At 36.2% G+C, this 23,514-nt stretch overlaps 1 protein-coding gene across 1 annotated transcript in view; it reads right to left on the reverse strand.

Annotated features, from left to right (window-relative positions):
* The window catches only part of ahr1b (aryl hydrocarbon receptor 1b), a 55,129-nt gene extending 34,192 nt beyond the window's left edge, over positions 1-20,937 (reverse strand). Inside the window, exons 1-2 of the mRNA XM_077226212.1 lie at positions 20,338-20,937; positions 17,955-18,142 (exon numbers count right to left, since the gene is read on the reverse strand). Coding sequence (XP_077082327.1) covers positions 17,955-18,142; positions 20,338-20,378 — 229 coding nt within the window. The 5' untranslated portion in view covers positions 20,379-20,937. The remainder of the gene's footprint in view (positions 1-17,954; positions 18,143-20,337) is intronic.
* Positions 20,938-23,514: the final 2,577 nt, after the last annotated feature.

Raw genomic sequence — 23,514 nt, forward strand, 5'->3', positions numbered from 1 at the left:
GTCAACAAAGAATACCTCGCCCCTGCTCACCCCCTCTCACCTAACTTAATCAGTGAACAGGTGACTGATATTCACATTCCTACGTAATCCCGTGACCCCCCACCATGATCACGTGACAATCAAAAACATTAACTCTTTCATGTCTACTACAGCTGTAATTACCTAGAAAAACAGAAACACTCCTGATTATAATAAAACTGTTTATTGGCTGCACTAAAGCTTACTGGATGCAATAAGGAAATTCATTTAATGGGTTTTAGGGAGGTTTTTTGGGGGGAACCGACAAAATTGTGTAATTAATCAGAATTAAATATTATTATATAACAGCCTGAAATATTCAAAATTAATATACATTTATAAAATAGAATAAATTAGGCTAACTAGATTACTCTTGTTGGGGAATCTCCTCTGTCTCATGTGCAAGTCTGAATGCTGTAATGCTGAGTAGAGAAACTAGGCCATAGGGCATGTAGAGATGGAAAAGTACCTAAAAACCATATATACGTAAGTTTGTAACCACGTGATTTGGTGGAAAGTACAGAAGAGTACTAAAAATAAATATAATGTGAATTTTTTTTAAAAGCGCATGCATAATATCTCGCCACCAATAAAACGAAGGCCTCGGTTCAGTTTTTTCTAATCGTGGCGAAGTGCTGAGGAGGAGCAACAGGAAAAGAGATAACGGAACAGACGCTAATTGGGTATTTGCGATAAGAAAAAAGTATAAGACATGAATGTTGACCACTGTGGGATCAGATGCATCAGCTGAACATCTCACTTTGTTGAATTGCTCAATAAAGTAACTTCTTCTGAGACCTGGAACTTCGACTCTGAAAGCTTTTTTGAAGACTTATTTTTAGAAGACTTTGAGAATTGCAGACTTGAACCAGAGACTTTAAATCTGCCACGACACTCTGAAATTCAATTGATGTGCATTGACGGATGTGCGTCTATGAAATTTACACTGGCAATTAAATATATGGATAATAAACTGACAACCCTAAAAATAATAATTAATAAAAAAAATCAATAATAAAATCAATAATACATTAATATATAATTTAAAACACAGATTTGTGTATATCATCTATATAATCACTATTTTTTTAAGTATTTTAATCGACTGAATGCCTTAAACATTATGATAAAAAATAATAATGCGCATATTAAATATATAATGCCAAATAAATATATTAATAAAATGACAGCCCTAAAAATAATGAATAAATAAATATTAAACTCAATAATACATTAATACCTACATTAAAACACAGATGTGTGTATATCATCTACATAATCACAATTTTTATAAAAGTATTTTAAATTCATTGATAGCCCTAAAAATAAATAATAAAATAATAAAATAATAAATAAAATAATAAATAAATAAAACAATAATAATTACAATAAATTAAATTAATAAAAAATATCAAAATATAAAATATCAATTAGAATAAATTAGCAGAACCTTAGAGTTTTGTTCAATTAAATTCACAATTCTTTTTGACAGCCTTAAAAATAATAATAAATTAATGAATTCATTAACATAAAAGTATAATAAATTAATATATGATCCTAGATGTTACATGCCAAAGTTTAATAAAAGACGTTTAGAGGTTTCTTAAAACCATGAAATGCGCTTTAAATAAATTGAGCGTTGTGCAATTTATTCAGCTTAATCAACCATCTTCTGCATAGTCAAGAAATAGTTTGGCAGGGTCAAAGAATAAAACAGGTCCAAAAGATTGTCGGTTCCCATTTAAAACGAGCTGTAAAGATGTGAAACTTTGGCTTCATTTGATACATCACAGATGTTCAAGTACTTCAGTAACAGAATGTTTTTAATTCCATTAGATCAAACTGGAGTCATAAATTCATATTTGTTGACATCACCATGGTATCTGATCTATAAACTGATCAAACTTGAAATATCTTCATTGGCCTGGACTGGGAGTCATCTAGCTCTTCAAATACACTGATACTTAGTCTGTCTGTCCAAATAAATGGACTATTAAGCTCAGATGTGAATCGTTCCAAACGGGATTTCTGTTATGTGGCAATTCAGCGTATCTGATCCAGTGAATTTGATTACATCACAGCTCACACCATTCCTGGAAAAGCAGATGAACAAACAAAACCACACACAAATATTCACAAGAGGAGATCTTTGAATTAGTGAGGCATTAAGAGCAGCAGTTACATTTAAAAACCCTTAAAGGTGGAGTGTGTAAAATTTATTTTCAGAAAACCATTATAATATACAAAGCTATGTTTTGAGTGGTGTATAAAGACCTTACAAAATGAACCGTTATGTTTTTATTACCTTAGAATGAGCCATTTCTATCTACATACACCGCAGGTCACCTTAAATGTTAAGTCGCCATTTTTGCGCCGCCATGTTTCTACAGTAGCCCTAAACGGACAAACTTCTCTACAGAGCGCATTTAGTCACTCTGTTGTTTTTTCTTCTTCTTCGTTGGTGTTTTTAGAGGCAACTTGCACCGTCACTACGTTGAATATGCACAAAGAAGAAGTAGTAGTAGTAACGAAATGTAAGTAGTGAAATTATAACAAATGGAGGATCACACGTATCATTTTGCCCAAGAGCCGACAGAGCGGCACCCTTCGTCGGCAAAGAAGAGATGTAAGATGTTGTATGCAAAAAGACTAGCTAAATCAGTGAATAAAACACTGACAATGATGAACAAGTAACAATAATATTCGCAATAACATAACGTTTTACTGAATAAATTAAGAAAATAAAATTTCTTTTTTTTTTTGTAAAGAAACCTCGTTGCTTGACTGGCTACTCTTTGCTGTCTCAGACAACAGCCAGACTGCCACCTAACCAAGACATTTAACACTACAGTGTAAGTTGTGCCATTCCAGTGGTTATTTCAGAGAAGATGGCTGCCATGATCATTAAAGTAAACCAACCTAGCATGTAGCTTACCATTAGAATAACACATAATTCTCTAAAAAAAAAAAAGCCTCAGGTTTAGCACAAAAGACAAAGAGAACAAAACTGTAAGCTATACACAATATATTTAAAATGAACATCATTAAAAACAAACGACAGCTGTCAGGTAGCCAAAAGACACAAAGTACAGCCTAATGCTTGGATCCATCAGTGTCTACACTGAAATTTATAGGACTTAGCTTAGCTTTAGCTGTCTTTAGTTGTGCCAAACCAGCTAAAATGACCAGCGCATGAGCTCACATTATGATCATAACACTAAAGTACCTAATAAAATTAAATGAATGTGAAGAAAGAGTACAGTTACATTTTCCCCGCTGTTTTTAAGTATGAACATGTGGAACAAATTTAAGGAACTATCTGACATAAAGGGCTTATTTATTTGGAATATTCCACATTAAAGACACAGATGGAGAAAATAAAATGTATTATAAAAGAAAAAAATCCTGCAAACATGGAAATAAAATAGATTCAATAAAACAGAAACTAATGAATAAATAATATTTAAATAGATAATTTGACATTTGTTTAAATATTTTCATTTTTGTAAATTATTAATACATTTCTTGACAGTTTCATGAAAAAAAGGCTTAAAAAGATACTTCAATAGCTATCTATAGAAATATATATTTTTTCAAATTCTTACTATTTTTGTTGAAATACATTTGTATGAAAGCTTAAATAAAAAAAGTAAATCATAAATTTATGAAAATGTATGATACTATTACTTATTAATAATTTCCCCCAAACAGAAACAAAATAGTCCACATGATGGTACAATGTTTACATAAAAATATAATATATAAAAAGTGCTTCTCATTCCGCAGCTAAGTAAATGCATCTTTTTGATTCTCAATCAACACAACAGCCGCTTTTCCACCATCGGGCCAAAAGGTTCTAAGGGACTGTTCGTTATTTATTTAAGGGGCCACTGGAGGAGTTTTGAGATCTGTAGTCAAAAAAGACTTGACCCTCCCTTAGCCAGTAATACATTTTTCTATGACCCTCCAAAATGATTGTGAAAAAAGGCATGACCCTCCCCTGGAAAAAGGCATGACATCTTTGCGCTTGGCAAAGATGTTCAGATAGCCATTGTTTTTTTACAACCATGACAAACGACTAAACTCCTGCTTTCTCATCTTACTAAGGCTGTAACGATAGACCAAACCTACAATTCGGTTCGTATCATAATTTTTTATTTTAGATTTAGATTTTAGATTTTTAGATTTTCGGTGCTGATGCAGTGGTGACGCGTTCATGTAACAAGGGTGGCGCTCCCAATAAAGTATCTTAAAGCTGCCACAAAGAACCGGCAAAAGTTATGATTATGAATATGTCAAATATAGCAAGGAGAGATTTTAATTGTTTATTAATATACAAGTTTTTTCTGTGTCTCTGTGTCGGCTTCAAGATGAAGTGGACGATGCTGACTCGCGATCTTCACAGTAACGCGCCAGAGAGAGATGTAGATTTCATACGGATTACATAAGCAGAGAGCAGTCTGTTTTTCGTTTTTAAATGTTCTGTTTAAAAGTAGACATCAAGCTTTCTATATATTTCTCAAGTCTGTGAGGCAAGTAGATTATACGCTGAGTTTCGGGTCATTTATGAGACGAGAGTCCAGTTCACGCGCCGGCGACTCCGTGTCATGATGATCTATTTTCTACTATATTTACTTCTTATTTATTAAATCCAGGCAATTGGTTGATGAAACATTAATTAAAATTAAGATACAATTAATAAAAAACGAAATTTACTTTAAAGAAAGGCTTTGTGCTTTCTGAAGTCGCTTTCGGAGCGGTCATGTCCATAACGGAGAACCATAAACGTCCGTAACATTGTTTTTTTCCTCATAACTGCGAACACGAAAAATAAATGGAGGCCGACCCTTCTTCATCCGGTTATTAGCCTACTTTTGTTTTGCGCAGTGTAGCCTCATTCGTAGAATTATTAAAAAATATTTTGCCACCTAAAAGTTAAAGATTTGTTGTGTCACGTCACATGTGTATTTCGCTCATATTAAATATAAAACGCACGTGTAGACTGATATTTTTCTAATGTCTTGACTCCTTCATTAAGGGATATGGATATATAAACAGATTCAGTTTTAAATGCATTTTCTGATAATTCATATTTCAAGTTTTGACTGCAAATGTCACGTCCATAACGCTGGAATTGCCCAATTTTAAAGAATTTATCCTCAACTATTTTTTTTGGTGTAGGTCTGCGTATTTTATTATGTTAACTTAAAATAATTCTAATAGTAATTTTCAAATGTGGTAGCCCTACGTCTAACACATCACACTCCACTGTTATGGTGGCAATTTCAGTAGATTTACTCACTAACATTGTTGTGGAAACACAATATAAATGGAAACTAAAATATGGTAGTATCGTACAGCGCACATTCTATCAGCTGCAGTTCTGGCGCCTCAGTCCCAATACACTCAACGTACATTCATATCACATGTTAATGCCGCGGTTGAGTTACACTCACAGGACACTGCACTTATTCGCCATCACAAAAGTTCATTATTTGCTCGTGCTTTAAAGCTATGCCGGGTAAACATTTCATTGGCGTTCTGTACATGATGCACTTTTTCTGAGCGCGTACTGAAGTGCGCAGCGCACTGTCAGACAGCACCAAACTGAATTTTTGTTGGGTCAGACCCATCTGATAGCGATGGGGGACCGAGACCGAGAGAGCTACATAAAGCTACATAGAAAAAATTTTCACCAAACAAGCCACTATGAAATTTTGCTGTTTTCATGAATAAAAAAGTTGGGTGACCCTCCCCCTAGACTAAAAAAAGTTGAATGACCCTCCCCTCAACAAAGAATAAAAAGACATGACCCTCCCCTATTTTCCTCCGGTGGCCCTTTCCATAAATACCGAACGGTCCCTAAGAATGGTTATGAAGGAATTCCTAGGAAGGAATGGTTATATTTCCACTTAAGCTTGGTTTGGCACAGCACCATTACAATTGAAACTCATTTCCGCCTTGGAATAAAACAAGTTAAAGGATAATTGCGACTTTTTATCTCACAATTCTGACTTTTTTCTCACAATTGTGAGTTTACATCTTGCATCTCAGATTTTGCTCTCTCAAAATTGCGCGATATAATTTCACATTTTCAAGTTATTAAGACAGAATTGAGAGAGATAAACTCACAAATGTGAAAAAAGTTAGAATTGCGAGTTATAAAGTCAGAATTGCGAGTTATAAAGTCAGAATTGCGTGATGTAAATTTCGCAATTCTAACTTTTTTTCTCTCGCAATTGCGAGTTTATATCTTGCAATTTTGACTTATTTTATATTTGTGAAATATAAAGTAGCAATTGCGAGTTACAAAGTCCAATTAAAGGTGCTCTAAGCGATGTTGGGTGACGTCACTTCTTGTTGACGTTTAAAGTATTGTCAAACAAAACGGAGGCTAGCTAGACCCTCCATCCTCCTCATCCGTGCACTATCCCCCCAAACCCCTCCCCCAAATCCTTCTTGTCGGTTATTGGCTGGAACAGTTTGTTATGTTTCATGGTGCGGGTTAGCCCAGTTTGTTTTTGTTGCCATTTGTGGAGCCTGGGGTGTCTGCAGAGACCGCGTTTTTTTAGAGCACCTTTAAGAGGGGAATGCAATTGCGTGAGAACGTGTTTTTTCCATTCCAAGTCAAGTCACCTTTATTTATATAGCGCTTTTACAATACAAATTGTTTCAAAGTAGCTTTACAGAGATAACAGGAAAGTAAAGTTGTAATAGTATTGTTAAATTCAAAATTAAATGTTAAATGTCCCCAACTAAGCAAGCCAAAAGCCAATGGCGAATGAAGGCGAAAAAAAGGCGACAGTGGCAAGGAACCAAAACTCCATCAGGGACAGAATGGAGAAAAAAACCTTGGGAGAACCCAGGCTCAGTCGGGGGGCCAGTCCTCCTTTGGCCAACAAACGAACAGTGTATGATTATGATTTAGGCGGCATAATAGGTCAGAAGTCAGATTGGATCAGAACTTTCACAATATTTATCCAGTTCATCTGGTTAGGGGTCAAAGTCATCACGCCGGAGTCATCCAATGAGCTACTTTTTCATTGTTTTTCTATGCCGCACACTAAACAAATGCGTATAACCGTTGCGCTCACGTCTTTTGCAGCGTCTTGCGCATAACATGGTGTTCTAAAAACGCGGTGCTCAAGTTAAAATCAGTTCAACTATTAAAAAAACGCATCTCCGAGATTTTTTTCCCCCATTCCACTGCCCGCGTCTCGCGGTTTTCAAAGCAAAAACGCGCTCTGTGTGAACGAGCTCTAACGTGGTCTCTTTTTACATTGTATTACAAGTAATACATGCATTTGTATTACATCCCAAAGAGTGGCCGTTATCAGACCCACAGTGGAAAATGAAACAGCTCGGCCGGATCGGCACGGATTGGAACAGATAAGCAACGAGAACGTTTTGGCTCGACAGTGGAAAAGTGGCTAAAGAGTGTTCGAGGAACAGAAAATGTCTGATGAAAATAAAGTGACAGGGAAAAAGTGGAGGTGGAGGATCAAATACTTGAAGGTACAAATACGTGTAACACACAACACAATGTAGCTATCCAGTGTGAAAATGATTTTGACATATCAGACCATCAGACAAACACAGCTCCACTGGCTCTAATGTGAAGTAATTTCTTTACTAGCAGTCGAAATGTTCTCAATCAGACGTGCTGATTGGAAACAAAAACATTATTTTCCTCTAAGCAGCTCACGGAGCCCCGCCCAATTTTTCTCAGCCAAACTCCATCAGCTCTCTCGTTTTTCCTGACGTGAAGCAGCCTCATCTCATTTGGCCAGGGGTTCAAAAGTTCATGGCTGCCAGACTGTTTTTGCAGGCCCTCTTTCGTTTCTGTCTTGCCTTCCCCTGTTCTCTCGCTTTTTCAAAGGGATCTCGGCATGAATGTAAGTGGATTAGCTCTGGAATTGTTCTACCAAAACACTTTCATCTGGCAACATTCGTTCATGGCTCGTTCATGACTGATCGAGAAGAGGAAGGCGGGAGAAAGAGACTAGGAGTTCAGTTAAGTCTATCAAATCCAATTTAAAAGGCAAAGGAGCTTCTCATCTTTTAACTCTATAACCTTTTAACACCAGGATGTCAATTAGGCTATTCTGAGTCGTAAGAGAGGTTAAACTCCACCATCTCTGAACAAAAGCCAGCTTTGTTTGCTGTTCTTTGTGCATTTCACCCTTTTGGAAGCTTAAGGGCCCCAACGTCAACGCAAGAAGTCAATGCAAGTGTGTTTTGGTGAACAGTAGAGCGTTTCCTGATACACAAACACTAATCCCAAGATAAAGACCCTCCTAAAAGGCATCGGATCGGACCACCACGGTGAAAGGAAACAGACACACTTTCTTGAACTGAAGAGAGTGTCTAATTTGTCTCTCACTGCGTAGAAAATTCTTGCTATTGTATGAATGGGGCGCCTGGCAACCGGCGACGGGGGAAATACGAAAGGACAAAGAGTCAGTCAATTCATGAGAGAAAAAGAAAGAAAGCTTTGGGTATGATGGCTTGAGATCTTATTAACACTGCATGAAGACTACAGAAATTCCCCTCATGGCAAAAAACAAAACAAAACAAATAAACAACCACTGAAATGACTGAAGACTTAATAGAAGTGTAATGTATATATATATATATATATATATATATATATATATATATATTAAATATTCATTTTATTATTTTTTTCTAATCAATTGACAGCCTTATTTAATTTGCTTTGATTTACCCCACAGTTCCAAACTAAAATGAATTAGGAACATCTGATTTTCCTTTTTTGAAAATCAGCTTGTCATGACATAGTCAATCTTTGTTAAACAAAATGTCGCTGCAAGTGATGTTCAGATGTTACGGTTATATAATATTATGGATTTTCTTGTGTATTCAAGTCAGCGAAACAGTATTTACCTCAACTTCAGAAGCTGGGTAAAGTGTGACATAATCTGCTGTAAAAGCAGTGACAACTAGTCAAGAAGAGATCTTTGCAGAAGACGTTTTATGGAAAATGCGATCAGAGGTCGGTTTTGGCAAGGAGGCTGATGATTAGAGGAGAGATCTTGTAAAGCTACTAATTGTGCTAATACACTGGCCAGACTGGACTAATGTTTACGCTTAGCAGGGATTTCTGTCTTACTCAGCAGGGATTTCTGTCTTACTCCAAAACATCCCTTTTCTCTCCGGATGATTACTTTACTAAGAGTGGGCGAATCGTTAGTCAGTCAGTGAGACTATTCACAATATTTCATATTAAATATTTACTTTCTAAACTCATAAAACAACTCTATACAATACACTTCTATGATATAAAATAATAATAATAGTAACAATAATTAATAATAATTATAATAATAATTATTATTATATTATTTTATTTAATATTGCTGTGCCTAATGAGAGAATATGAATTAGTAAACTTGGCATATAAAGTATAATATAAATCACAGAAATGCCTGGCAATGTTCAACAAAACAAAACAAAATAAAACAAATGCCTTCCAGTGTTCAAACAAAACAAAACAAATAAATGCCTGCCAGTGTTCAAACTAAATAAAATAAAGAACACAAAACAAAATAAATGCCAGCCAGCGTTCAAACAAAACAAAAAACAAAAGACTGCCAATTTTCAAACAAAACACAAAACAAAAGAAATGCCTGCCAGTGTTCAAACAAAACAAAACAAAGAAATGCCTGCCAGTGTTCAAACAAAACAAAACAAAAAACATAACATAAAAAAAAGAAATGCCTGCCATTGTTCAAACAAAACAAAACAACAAAAAACAAAACACAACAAAACAAAGAAATGCCTGCCAGTGTTCAAACAAAACAAAAAACATAACATAAAACAAAAGAAATGCCTGCCAGTGTTCAAACGAAACAAAACAAAGAAATGCCTGCCAATGTTCAAACAAAACAAATGCCTGCCAATATTCATCGCCAAGCTCAACTGTATGATGATAAACACATTTCGGCCATGCAACCCCAACAACGAGCTACTGTGTAAATAAAAATGCCACAAAATCAATAAAACACATGTGATACCTTTCCCCTTGACATAGGCCATAAGAGTTTAGGGCTACAATATCTTGATCTCGGATGACGAGAACCAAAAACCAAACCAAACCAAAAATAAGTGACTCTGAAAAACTGTCCCCAATCGAAACCATACACATAAATGTGATAATCCCTTCCCTTTAATACGCTTACAATCACAGCGTTGTTTACATCTAAGTGTATTTTAAGCCAGAGATTAAAACAACATAACACTGTTGTTGCGGCATTGAACTAAACAAACCGCAGGCATCTTATTCTCTGGGAATGTCTAATGACACAATGAATCATTCTAATCGGTGCTCGACTAATGAATGCTGGCAAGACATCTACAATGCAATAAAACGAGGGAATAAATTCACGTGTTTTTATTTGCGTGTTTAATAGATGTCATAACCATAAGCTTTCCATAAATCAGTAGAGACCTTCCACATGATGGAATGGAGTTCACAATCCACTATCCATCATGGCGTAAATAATGTCTCACTCGCTCATCTCCTTCGCTTTCATATGAGTCAGACTTCCCATGATGCAGCCCTTCTGAGACGGACCAGGGAGAGGTACTTTTTTGGGTCTTTTTATGCTCTTTAAAATAACAAAATCATACCCAATTGTGCTGTTGTACATTATGTTGTACAGTATGCAAACTGAGTGAACCCATTTGATTAATTTGCATAGTTTGCAGTACGCTAGCCTTGCATGCTAAATTAATTCACAAATGAACCAAAACTGGAGATGCAACATCCTAGATAAATCACACCCTTCCGTTGTATGTCACATTTATTTTCCCAGATATTCTTCTGGAATTAAATATAGGATTATTAAAAAACAGGCAAAAATGCTAAGAACCTTGGATGAGGAGAGATAAAGAAATACACAGAGAGAGATAGGGTAAAAAAAAGCACTTTTCAGTGGCTAAAGTTGATCAAAATGAAGAGCTCCTCTGATGCCATCTGGTTCTCAATCCTAATTCTTAGGTATCTGGCATGCATACAAAGATTATGGATTGCCCCGCGTTAACCTGGCTATACAAATAATCACAAAAAATGGGGAAAATATCTTCTAGGCGCAAATCGGAATCCTAATGTGTCATTAGAATTAATCTTTCATGGGTAATTCTAAATCTAATCTTTTAAAAAAAAATGTTAACTCATTTTTGAAATCGCCAGAATAATTTATTTATTTATTCCTAGAGTGATGATTGTTCGACACAGAAGTTTCATTCATTCATTCATTGCCAGAATGATGATTGTTGGCCGCAGAAGTATTATTTATTTATTATTAATTTGTTTAATATTTATTTATTTATTTATTTATTGACAGAATGACAAATGTTGGTCACAGAAGTATTTTTTGTTATTGTTGGTATATATAAAAAAAAATCAAAATACATTTCAAATCCATTAGTGGGAAACCAAACCAAACCAAAAAAACAAACAAACAAACAAACAAACAGCAAACTCCCCAAAATAACAAAAAAATCAAAGTAAATTTGTCCTAAGTATTACTATTCCTAATGCAATTGAGACCAATTGATTGAGTGCATGTGAAGACAGAAAAACAGAGAATTAAAGATATATATATGGTAGGCTCCAGAATTTAGCTCAATTTCCCAATTCTTACAGGCATTTTACAGAAAGCTTGAATGTAATATTCACACGTCAGATAGCATTTGCTCTGTTTACTCATAACACATAATGTTTTATTTACGCATAACAAATTATGTTATGTTTCTCAGAAGGATAGAAGAGAGAGGGGGAATGTTACCACTGGTTCCATGACCTCGAGTTAAAGACTATAAATAGAGACAGAAAGAGAGAGAAAAAAACAACACTAAGAAGTGCACTAAGAAGATGAGCGAGTCTAATGGGGTCTTGATTTAGTCGCGGTCTCTCCGATAACACCGAACGCTTCCTGAGGCATTATAAGTGCTGCAAACACTGACCTACATTCAGTCACACCAAAGTCCCTCCCTCCCAGTGGCGGCTCCAGAAATTTTTCATAGGGGTGGCTAGATGGGGCCACTTAAAATCTTGGGGTGGCACACCAAAACTATAAACCATAATTTCAGAATTTTATTCTACTGTTGTAGTAAACTGGCCTGTAGAAAACTATCAGAAACACTTAAGGAAACTCCTACTGATATACTTTGGTTTATTGTGTTATATTTAATGTTACTAATGATATTAGTAGGGCCCTACTAATATATATTATATTATATATAATATAACGATATATATTATATAGATATGATATATATATATAAGGGCCCTCCCCTCGCCCTGTGGCAAATTCCCAGATACTTACATAATTGTGATGAATTTAATCCTTTTTAGGTTATTATTTTGCAGTGTCAAATTACAGTTAACCCCTTTAAATATTACATAAATGTATTATGAATTTTTAATAAACTTAATGAGTGTATAAATTAGCAGCAAAAAGTAATTCTTGAAAAAATCTGCACAGTAATTTTATAAAATCTAAATATGTTAATGAAAACAAATTACTATTAGTTCTCTTATAAAATTCAATCAGGCAATCATACATTTCACAATTTTATATTTATATATTAATGTCAATAATTCAGAAGTGCATATATAGCCTACACTACAAAGAAATAATATACCATTAAATTATGCTTATTTTAAATGTATTGAGTAGGCTAGGTATAACAAAATATATTGGCTTTAAATAATATTTCAGTGCACAAACCCATGATAACATGAAAAATAGAGCGCACACAGCGCGTATGCGCATCACGGGATTCGCGGGTGCAGAAATGATGGGTAACACTTTACAATAATAGTAGATTACTTCTGCGCTGCGCCGCATAAGTGCGCATTTAAAAGTTCACGTCCAAAAGCGAAGAAATGTCGAGCGCACAAATCCTAGTGCGATTTGTTCCTTTGTTTCACAGTTTTAAATTCCAGTTATTGTGCGTTTGATGCCGATCCATAATCCTTGTGATGTGTGTGATCTAACAAGCACACGGTAGTGAGTCGTTTAAAAACAGCAACAAACTCCACCAAAATAAAGTAATTTTATGCAAATCAACAGCCTTTTATCTACAGATCATGCATTATAATGTGAATATATCATATTGGAGAGAGTTCAATATCCAAGAGGCGCGCGCGCTGTTTGAATATGAATGGAGAATGATTGACAGCCGCAGAGGAGGGGAAACGAGTTTCCGTATACTTTAATGATGTAAATAGACTTCTGTCCCTCACATTAAGCTGTGGAATGACTTCAGATGACTTTGTCACCCAAACTGACGTGAAAAAAGCGGGAGGCGCCGAAAAAAGCGCGGTTTGCATCCCTGCTTGTCAAAACGTGGCAAAGACACATCAAAAAGCTGCTGTAACAGTATACTGTAACCATTTGGCACTTAAAAAGCACGTCACGACACATAATTCCCCATCTTCTTTTACTAGAGAATATTTTTGACTTATTTATGAAATGCATAACTGATGCTACTAAAATTTATACTGGTCATTGGGGTGGCCAGTGGGGTGGCCAGGAGTCACCCCCTGGTGGCGCCACTGCTCCCTCCCAGACGAGGCCTTCAGAAAGCGTTTACGCTGATCCAGAGTCAGTCTCTAAGCACATTTATCCGACTATTTCACAAAAAGGTTTAATTTATCAGTGATATTGTACATTGATTGTAATGACGGATACCAAGTATCGTTAAATTAAGCCAAAGCATTGTGGAGATGTCCATTTTTCCGTGTTCTTCGTCAAATTCATTAAAGAGCTACAAGAATGGTTCAGTCTATCAAAAAGCATTTAATAACTTTTTGCTAGAGGGGTCTGATGATGATCTGAGGCAATTTTGGTGAAAATCAGACGAAGGGCCCTATCATACACCCGGCGCCGCAATTGTTTTTAATTTGCTAGCCTGACGCAGTTATCATTTTCACGTCCTGCGCCATGTTGTTTAAATAGCAAATGCATTTGTGTGCCCACTTGTGCGCCCATGGGCGTGCTGGTCTGAAAACGAGGTGTGTTCAGGTGCATTGTTGGCACGTTGCTATTTTGAGGCAACTGAAATAGACTGCACCATTGACCAACTGAAACCTGGTCTAAAGTCAATGGCGCAATATTTTTTTTGTTATTTAAAGAACACGTAAGTAATGTGTGGCCAATAGGCGGGTCCACAACGCGTGTACACTTTGGTCTGCTTGCTCGCTTTAACCTTGTGCACGAGCAGATCCGTTTCCTCTCTGGAGAAGCATTCAGTTTTTCTGCTTGCAAAATCCACCATGTAAATAGCGAATCCACCTTGGCACGAGCGCAACTGGCTTTTAAAGGGAATGGGAGATGAATCTCTGATTGGTTTATTGTACGTTACGCCCAAAACACACCTATTACTCATTAAGATACCATGCGCCGGGTGAGCCGACCATTTTTCCTGTCGTTAAACAAGCAAAAGTGGATTCGGACTCGCACTAAGGGCGCCATGCGCTTTAGACCATGTGCTTAGATCGTTAAATTAGGGCCCGAAGAGTCTAGGACGAGTTCGAAAAATTTTAATTGGCGGGAAGATTTTTATGAGAGAACGCAACATCCTAAAATAAAATAAAGTGTTTTTTCTTTGTAATTTTTCAAATGTAACTTGCTCTAAAACAACTTTCCTTATTTTGGTGACATCACAAAGTCCTCCCTTCCAACTTCCTGTCATTTAGAGACCTTATTTCACAATAAGGTCTTATATTTGTTTCACTTGGAAATCAACCCATGAATGTTTTTTGTGTGAAAATATTTGAACATAAAAAAGCTCTGAAGCAGTTTTCAGTAATGTTAATTAAATACAAAAAAAAAGTTGGGACATTTTGTAAAATGCAATAAAATCAAGAATCTGTGATTTTTTCATTCTATTTAACCTTTTATTAACTGACAAAAGTACAAAGAAACGTTTTCCAATGTTTTCACTGACCAACATAATTGTATTTTGTAAATATGAACAAATTTTGATTTTGATGGCTGCAACACACCCCAAAAAAGTTGGGACAGAGACAGAGACACTGTGTCACATCACCTTTCCTTTTAATTACACTTTTAATCATTTGGGAGTTGAGGTTACTAATCGTTGGAGTTTTGCTAGTGGAATATTTGCCCAATCTTGTCTGATACAAGACAGCCGCTCAACAGTCTGTGGTCATCATTGCCTGATTCTCCTTTTCATGATGGGTCATACATTTTCCATAAGAGACATATCTGGACTGCAGTAAACAGGCAGGCACATCCCTTCTATGCTGCAGAGTGTCTAGAAACCACTCAGTTTTTGCACGTGCAGAATGAGACCTGGCATTGTCTTGCTTCCCAGGAAAGATGTCATCTTGATGGCAGTTTATGTCTCTGTACAATCCAAATACATGCCTCCATGTCAATGGCTTCACAATAATGCAAGTTACCCATACCGTTTGCAATGATGCTCCTCAATACCAGCACAGATGTTTGCTTTTGCACCTGTCGCTGGTGAAAGTCTGGTTGGTCCCTTTCGTCTTTGGGACTGAGAACTTGATGTCCATTTTCTCCCAAAAACAAGCTGAAACATGGACTCATCTGACCACAGCACACATTTCCACTTTCTTCTAGACCATCTGAGATGAGCTCAGGCCCAGAGAACTCGCCGGCATCTCCACATAGAACTGATGTAAAGCTTTCTCCTTGCATAACAGAGATTCAAGTGGCATTTCTTGATGCAGCGTCAGACTGTGTTCAGTGAAAACGGTTTTCCAAATTACTCCTGAGCACATGTGTCTGTATTTAACAGAGTAGCATGATGGTATCTTGTGCAATGCCATCTGAGGGCTCAAAGGTCACGCACATTCAACAAAGGTCTACTGCCTTATCCAACACAGACTGAGATTTCTCTGGATTCCCTGAATCTTGTGACAATATTATGTATGGAAGATGATGAGAGGCATAAATTCTTTGCAATCTTGCATTGAGAAATGGGATTTTTTAATTATTTGACAATTCTCTCATGATATTTGGCACAAAGTGATGAGCCATGACCCATCTTTGCTTAAAAAGCACTTTTACACCCAAACACGATACCCTCAACTATTACCAATTCACCTGCTCATTGTGGACTGTTTCAAAAGAGTCGGATAATCTAATTTGGATAATCTTTTCACTTTTATTTGGTCTCTGTCCCAACTTTTTTGGGGTGTGTTGCAGCCATCAAAATCAATTTTTTTTCATATTTACAAAATACAATTATATTGGTCAGTGAAAACATTGGAAAACGTTTCTTTGTACTTTTGTCAGTTAATAAAAGGTTAAATAGAATTAACATATCACAGATTCTTGATTTTATTGCATTTTAAAAAATGTCCCAACTTTTTCTGATTTGGGGTTGTATTATAGTGCTTGTATATTTCGAGACATCAAACTCCTGTTGGATAGCAATAATAACGCTTGGAAGTAAATTGAATGACGATTCATAATAATTATCCTTGCAATAACATCAACAACATCGTCAATGATGTCGCAACGACTGCAATTGTCAGTGACATCTTTGAACAATCAGCCATTGTTAGCAACAACACAAGATAATTCATAAGCGCAGCTACATGCTAGATCCCTCAATCATCCGTTCGCGTTCACCTGAACAGCCATTTTAAACCCCACTTCCTTAAATAAACACACCCCTCCATTTTATAAATTCTTTAAGCTCGTTATGTTCAATTATTCATGCCTCAGAGGAGGCCCGTTCCCGCAGTGCAGCGCAGCACGTCCACGCTCCATTCCAGAGACACAGAGACAATGACATATTTCCCAAAACACTGCGATTACAGACGCAAATTTGCTCTGAGTTTGTCATTTGTTGACTGAATGGAAAGAAAGAGTTATCCTTGAGCTGCAGAACTCACATGATCCACCCGCTGTAACCGCATTGACGTATTGTTATGATGTTCCCTTCATAAGATGGAAGGGAAGGGCGAAGGGATAAACCGGGCAACAACAGCTTCGGCCAAAAGCTTTGTGTGTGAATACAGAAAACGAAGGTTAAAGTGCTGAAGGTGGCGCTTTTCTACGCTCAAACCCCAAAACCAAACAAATGATCCTGCTGAGGGAGACGAGCTTCACATACGTGACACTAACAAGCAACATAACAAAACAGCTTACGTATGTAAATTTGGGAACAGAAATACATATTTAGGGGAGGGAAAAGACAAAAAAACAACAACAATGTTTTATCTATCTACTTAAATATCTGCTTGTTTGTTGACCTGTTCATGTATTTTTTCACTCCTTCTGCCTATTTGTGTGTCTATCTATTCATGAATCCATATAACAATTAGTTTGTTTATCTATTTGTTCGTTTATCTGTCCGCCTGTTTGTCGATATATCTGTTCACTTATTAATGTATATATTTGTTGTTTATTTATCTGTATATCTATTTGATATATAGGTTAATCTATCTATCTATCTATCTATCTATCTATCTATCTATCTATCTATCTATCTATCTATCTATCTATCTATCTATTCATTTAATTAACCATCTATCCATTTGTCTGTTTTCCAGTCTATCTGTTCATTTATCTCTCTGTCCACCTGTCTGTCAATCAATCTATCTATTTAGTTGTTTAAGTAGTCAGTAAGTGTACGATATGACAGTCTATAATGGATTAAGGCATGTTAAGTTGTTTGTATTTTCATTTGTCCTCAGCTTAACTCAAATGATGATCTTTCCCACTGTGTCTAAACAGCAGACTGTTATGCCTGACCCAACATTATGGTGCTACACACAATCCTGTCAAGTGCTACAAATTCGTCCTGTAAAGTGCTACAACAATCACTGTCAGTCTCAGCTACACACATCCACCCACATCTTGTCCAATACACACAAGTCATCAAGCTCCACGTGAACTCACCAGAGAAGAAGTTCTTAGCACGCAGGTAACTGACACTCAGACGCAGGATGGAGAGTTTATCCAGGCTGCTCGTGACCTCCTCGGGAAACGGAAGGAGACTGGCCAGCCGGTCCAACTCGGAGTTTAGCCGGTCTCGATGGCGTTTGGACGGGTTAGACTTCCCCCCTTCATTTGGGGGCTGCTTCACCCTGAGGACGAGCGCACAAGAACCAACTCTTTAAATCACATTCAACAGCGTTTTTTCAATGACAAAATCACAGACAACATGAAAATACTAAAACCCCATTCAGTGTCCCACAAGCTATTTTTACTAAATTTACTCAATCGTCAACTTTCCTAATCTACCTGTCACATTTAATAATTTTGCATATTGTTGGGTCTGTGCTGTTCTCAGTATTAGTAATAAATTTCAGTGTTTGATTTTAAGGAAATTTGTGTACCTTTGTTTGTACGAATAATCACATTTGGGTCACCACCCCAACATAAAGCCCCACACACACACACACACACACACACACACACACACACACACACACACACACACACACACACACACACACAAACACACACACACACACACACACACACACACACACACACACACACACACACACACACACGTTGGGTTTCCATGTTTTATGGGGAATTTACAGACATAGCTAATGATTTGAATAATGTTCAAACTGTATATTCTATCCAGTAACCCTAACCCACCCATCACAGAAAACTTTCTGCATTTTTACATTTAAAACAATTATAATTCTGTATGATTTATAAGCTGTTTTCCTCACGGTGACCAAAAAATGTCCAAATATTTTAGATATTGCCATCAATTATAAAACATAATTTGTCTGTTACTGTAAATATGATTTACATTATAGATTTCATTCTAATCAAAATGTATCATAATAAACAAAAGACGTCAATAGATCAATTTAAAGATATATGAATTCAAAAAGGGAAAATTGTAAGGAAACAATCAATGCAGACACTGAAGTGATTGTCTAATTGAAATCTTTAAAAAAAACGCAATATATTCCTGCTTGGGAAGATTTTTGGTCATTTGTGACGTTGTCTTTACATGTGAAATAATAATTTACTTATTTATTTTATTTTATTATTATTATTTATTTATTTATTATTATTTTTTTTTTCTTCTCTGACCATTTATTAATACATTTACTTTTTTATTACATTTAACCGCTGTAATATTCTGGCCTTGCAAGCAGTATTGATACATGTGTTGTCATGTACTGGATGAAAAGAATAAAAACTTGAATTACAAAAAAAAAAAAAACGCAATATACTGAAAAATATTTTTAAAATATAAAAAAAATTGCTATAATTTGTAAATCTATTATTTAAGAGTATAAAATTAGCTCTGAATGATTTGCAAAATGTAATATTAGATTACGATATCTATTTGGTTTACACTTCAGCAATGAAGTGATTTTAAACTTTAAAATTATATATAGGCTAATTAAGGTGTTTTATTACAATTATTAAAAAAAATATTTACCAGTAAATATAATTGTTAGCAATATACATTCTAGGCTAAATCTAGTAAACATGTATTTAAAAAAAAAATCATGTTCTGATAAAAATGTGACTTAGGCCTATTATTATACGCAAAATATCAATAAAATAAAACAATAAATAAAATATTATGCAAGATAAAATAATAAATACAACATACTGCATTATATAAAATATATAACATATACAGCTGCATTATATAAAATAAAATATTTGCGTGCAGCGCTCATGTGCACAACAGAATTGGGGTTTTTTAACTTAATTTAATTTCGCGAAATTTAGCCTAAAGTGTTTTTTTTTTTTTTGTACCTGATAGTTTCATTTGATCAAAAATTGAAAACGAAAAGGACAGAACACCTCAGGCCTATAGCCTATAAGTTGACTATAAATGAGCACGAGTGCATGCAGACTATAATATCATTGTACACATAGGCTAGCCTACTACTGTACATTAAAACAAATATTGCAGCACTGGGTTGTAAAACTCATACCAGCGAGGCTTTGATGACCTTAAATAGAATAATAACTGTAAATATAAATATTTACTTCAGATAGAAGGTCCTAGAAGATTACACGTGCGATGTGGGTCAGACGTACATTTTACTTTACAGTTGGCTACTGAGTTTTTGGGTCAGAAAGACCAACAAAAACTTCAACAACATCAATTATCAATGAAAATTGTATGACACTATTTATTTGTTTGTATGATCTAATTATGGACCACATGTCCACAGTGTTCACCACACACACACACACACACACACACACACACACACACACACACACACACACACACACACACACACACACACACACACACACACACACATTTATTTGTAGCACTTACGCTCTTTGCACTGGTTTTCTTCTTTTTCGTCCTGCATACATGTTTAAGGCGTCAGTATAATCCAACTCTTCGGGTCCAATAAATTCACCCCACGATTTCTAACAGATACTACAATCCCGAAAACAAACTCTTTCTACTTTTAAAAACTGTAATAAAAATGATTTATTTTACAGGCAATATGTGTTTAAATTCTAAAATAAATATAATAGGCCTATGTTATCAATTGTGCAAAAAGGCACCCATAGCTACTGCTACAACATGACCAAACTGCAATTAATATCGGTCCTATAAACTTAAAACACCAAAAAAGAGATGCAAAAAGTGTAATTCCTCTTCAAATATATTTCAGCGTCCATAAGAGAAGTGACAGCAGGTCCTCGTTATCATATTCTTCATCCTGAGTGCGGCTGAGTTTGTGTAAACAGCTCTCCAAAAGTCATTTGCTTGGTTAAAATAATACATTATAATTTATATTTACACAGAAACAAACCAAACCCAGAATCATAATTTGTTCCAGGCTTCGTGTCCAATTCATTTTTTTGGCCGAGCTGCTCCACTAAGTCCTCAAACTGCGCGCCCCCGACATCAGCTTGCAGGGGCACGCGCATTTGGTTGACCAGGCAACCGGCACAGATTTGCGCAGGAGCGCGCGCCGAGCACCAGGGGAAAAATCTCCTAGGATACAGGACGTCAGACTTTACGTCTCCCATGATTGGTCAACGGAGTTCAAAATTACGATTTCTCGCTGGTGAATATTAATAAAGAGACGTGACGCATGGTCTAGTCATAAGCGTAGGCCTAATACATTTGCTGAAAGGCAGACGTTTATAATTAGGCGCGCAACCTATGGGCGCAACAAATTCATAAACAAATTTGTTTATGAATATTAATGAGATTGCAAGGTTACGGCGTCTCAATTCGCCTACATAATACTACGCCCTAAAAATATGTACTCTTTTAGTGAAGGAACAGTGCATACTTTTGAGTGTGTAGCAGAAGAGTTAGACAAGCTTTGGGACATATCTTCACGTCTTTAAAGGGTTAGTTCACCCAAAAACGAAAATGATGTCATTAATGACTCACCCTCATGTCACTCCAAGCCCGTAAGACCTCCGTTCATCTTCAGAGCACAGTTTAAGATATTTTAGATTCAGTCCGAGAGCTTTCTGTCCCTCCATTGAAAATCTATGTACGGTATACTGTCCTTGTCCAGAAAGGAAATAAAGACATCATCAAAGTAGTCCATGTGACATCAGTGGGTTAGTTAGAATGTTTTGAAGCATCGGAAATACATTTTGGTCCAAAAATAACAAAAACTACGACTTTATTCAGCATTGTATTCACTTCCGGTTCTGTTGGGGATCCGCGTTCAGTGCTGACGTAAGACGCTGCTGACGTGTGTCTGGTGCGCCCGAGCTTCGTTTACAGTCTGAGGGAGACGCACACTGGAAACAAAACAATCTTCACAAACATGTCTAAGGATTTCCACACAGAGGAAGACTTGCATTTTTTTGCCCAGCCAAATAAATTTGAACCCGAATACACGGACGCACCAGATACACGTCAGCAGCATCTTACGTAAGCAGCGTCACTGCGGACTCGTGAACGCGGATCCCCAACAGAACCGGAAGACAATACAATGCTGAATAAAGTCGCAGTTTTTGTTATTTTTGGACCAAAATGTATTTCCGATGCTTCAAAACATTCTAACTAACCCACTGATGTCACATGGACTACTTTGATGATGTCTTTATTTCCTTTCTGGACAAGGACAGTATACCGTACATACATTTTCAATGGAGGGACAGAAAGCTCTCGGACTGAATCTAAAATATCTTAAACTGTGCTCTGAAGATGAACGGAGGTCTTACGGGCTTGGAGTGACATGAGGGTGAGTCATTAAGGACATCATTTTCGTTTTTGGGTGAACTAACCCTTTAACGGTTCGGTTGCTCTGTTGCTAGTTACACGCATCCTGTCGCAAACTGACTCATCAAATTCAATCATCTTGTCAAAGATAAAATCCTCCACATTTAATTTCCTATCGTATCGGAGATAAATGCAGAAGCACTTTGATCTGCAGTCGCGGGTCTTTCATGCAACGAACTCTCCTCATATGATTGCATAATGATGCATTTAAAAGTTAATGGCCAAACTCATCTTTATAAAAGTCCACATTGTTACTGCAGATGAAATATAACACGGATAACCATAAATAAATATTTTTATATCGAGTTAAACTTTGATTAGTCATTTAAACCTTTATCTAAACCTCTCACCGTCGTTCACGCATATCCGCCATGTTTTGTAGTTTTTTTAAAACAGTTTTTACTCGTGTTTGTAGTTCCTTCTCCAAAGCGCAGTGGGTTGTGGGGAATATTAGAGTGCACGGATCCACACTTCGAAAATCCACCGGGAAAAGTAGACCATCCGGGGACATCTGGCATAGCCTACTCTTTTCAACATACTATGCTCTGGGACACGGTTTAGGATGATGGATAGTATGGACATTGAGACGCAGGGCAAGAACATGGGCAAGAATCGCTCGCGAGGCTGATTAATCTTCATTAGAATCCTGGACACTTTTGGCCAATCAGACAGAGCACCTCGCAGGATTTGTTACAAAAATCGCATGATCTCCCTGAAATTAAATACAATAAACATTAAGACCTAAATAAATATTTTAAATCAAATAAATTTCCTTTTTTAATGTTAGGCTACTAAAAATATAGATAGGCTATAATAATAATAATAGTAATCAGCATGTTGGAACTGTGAAACAAATTTACGCAATAATAAAAAATATGAATAATTTAAGTGATCGAGTTTACTCCCTAAAAATTCCAGTGATATTTTAATGCGGTGTTAATGCTTTTATGCAATGAGAACTTTTCATTAGTTTAGTCATTATTCCCTATTTACCGTTTTATTGCGATATTATATGAATATGCTGCTTGCAAAGAGGCCCGTTGCAGAGTCAATTCCCTTTTGCTAACTTGAAATGACGCATCATTTCCTGCGCTTTCAGAAGCGTTTATTGCTTTTCAACATTTATTGACTATAATGACGGTATTATAATACTCGTTTATGGACCACAGCAAAATCCCTTCAAGTGCATGCAAGCTAGCCTACTGACTATTTCATACACATTGCACACATCTGTTTTATACGCATGCA

The sequence above is a fragment of the Siphateles boraxobius genome, unplaced genomic scaffold (genome assembly GCF_051911475.1).
Source record: "Siphateles boraxobius isolate OS27281-9 unplaced genomic scaffold, OSU_SipBor_1 13, whole genome shotgun sequence".
NCBI classification, from domain to species: Eukaryota; Metazoa; Chordata; class Actinopteri; order Cypriniformes; family Leuciscidae; genus Siphateles; species Siphateles boraxobius.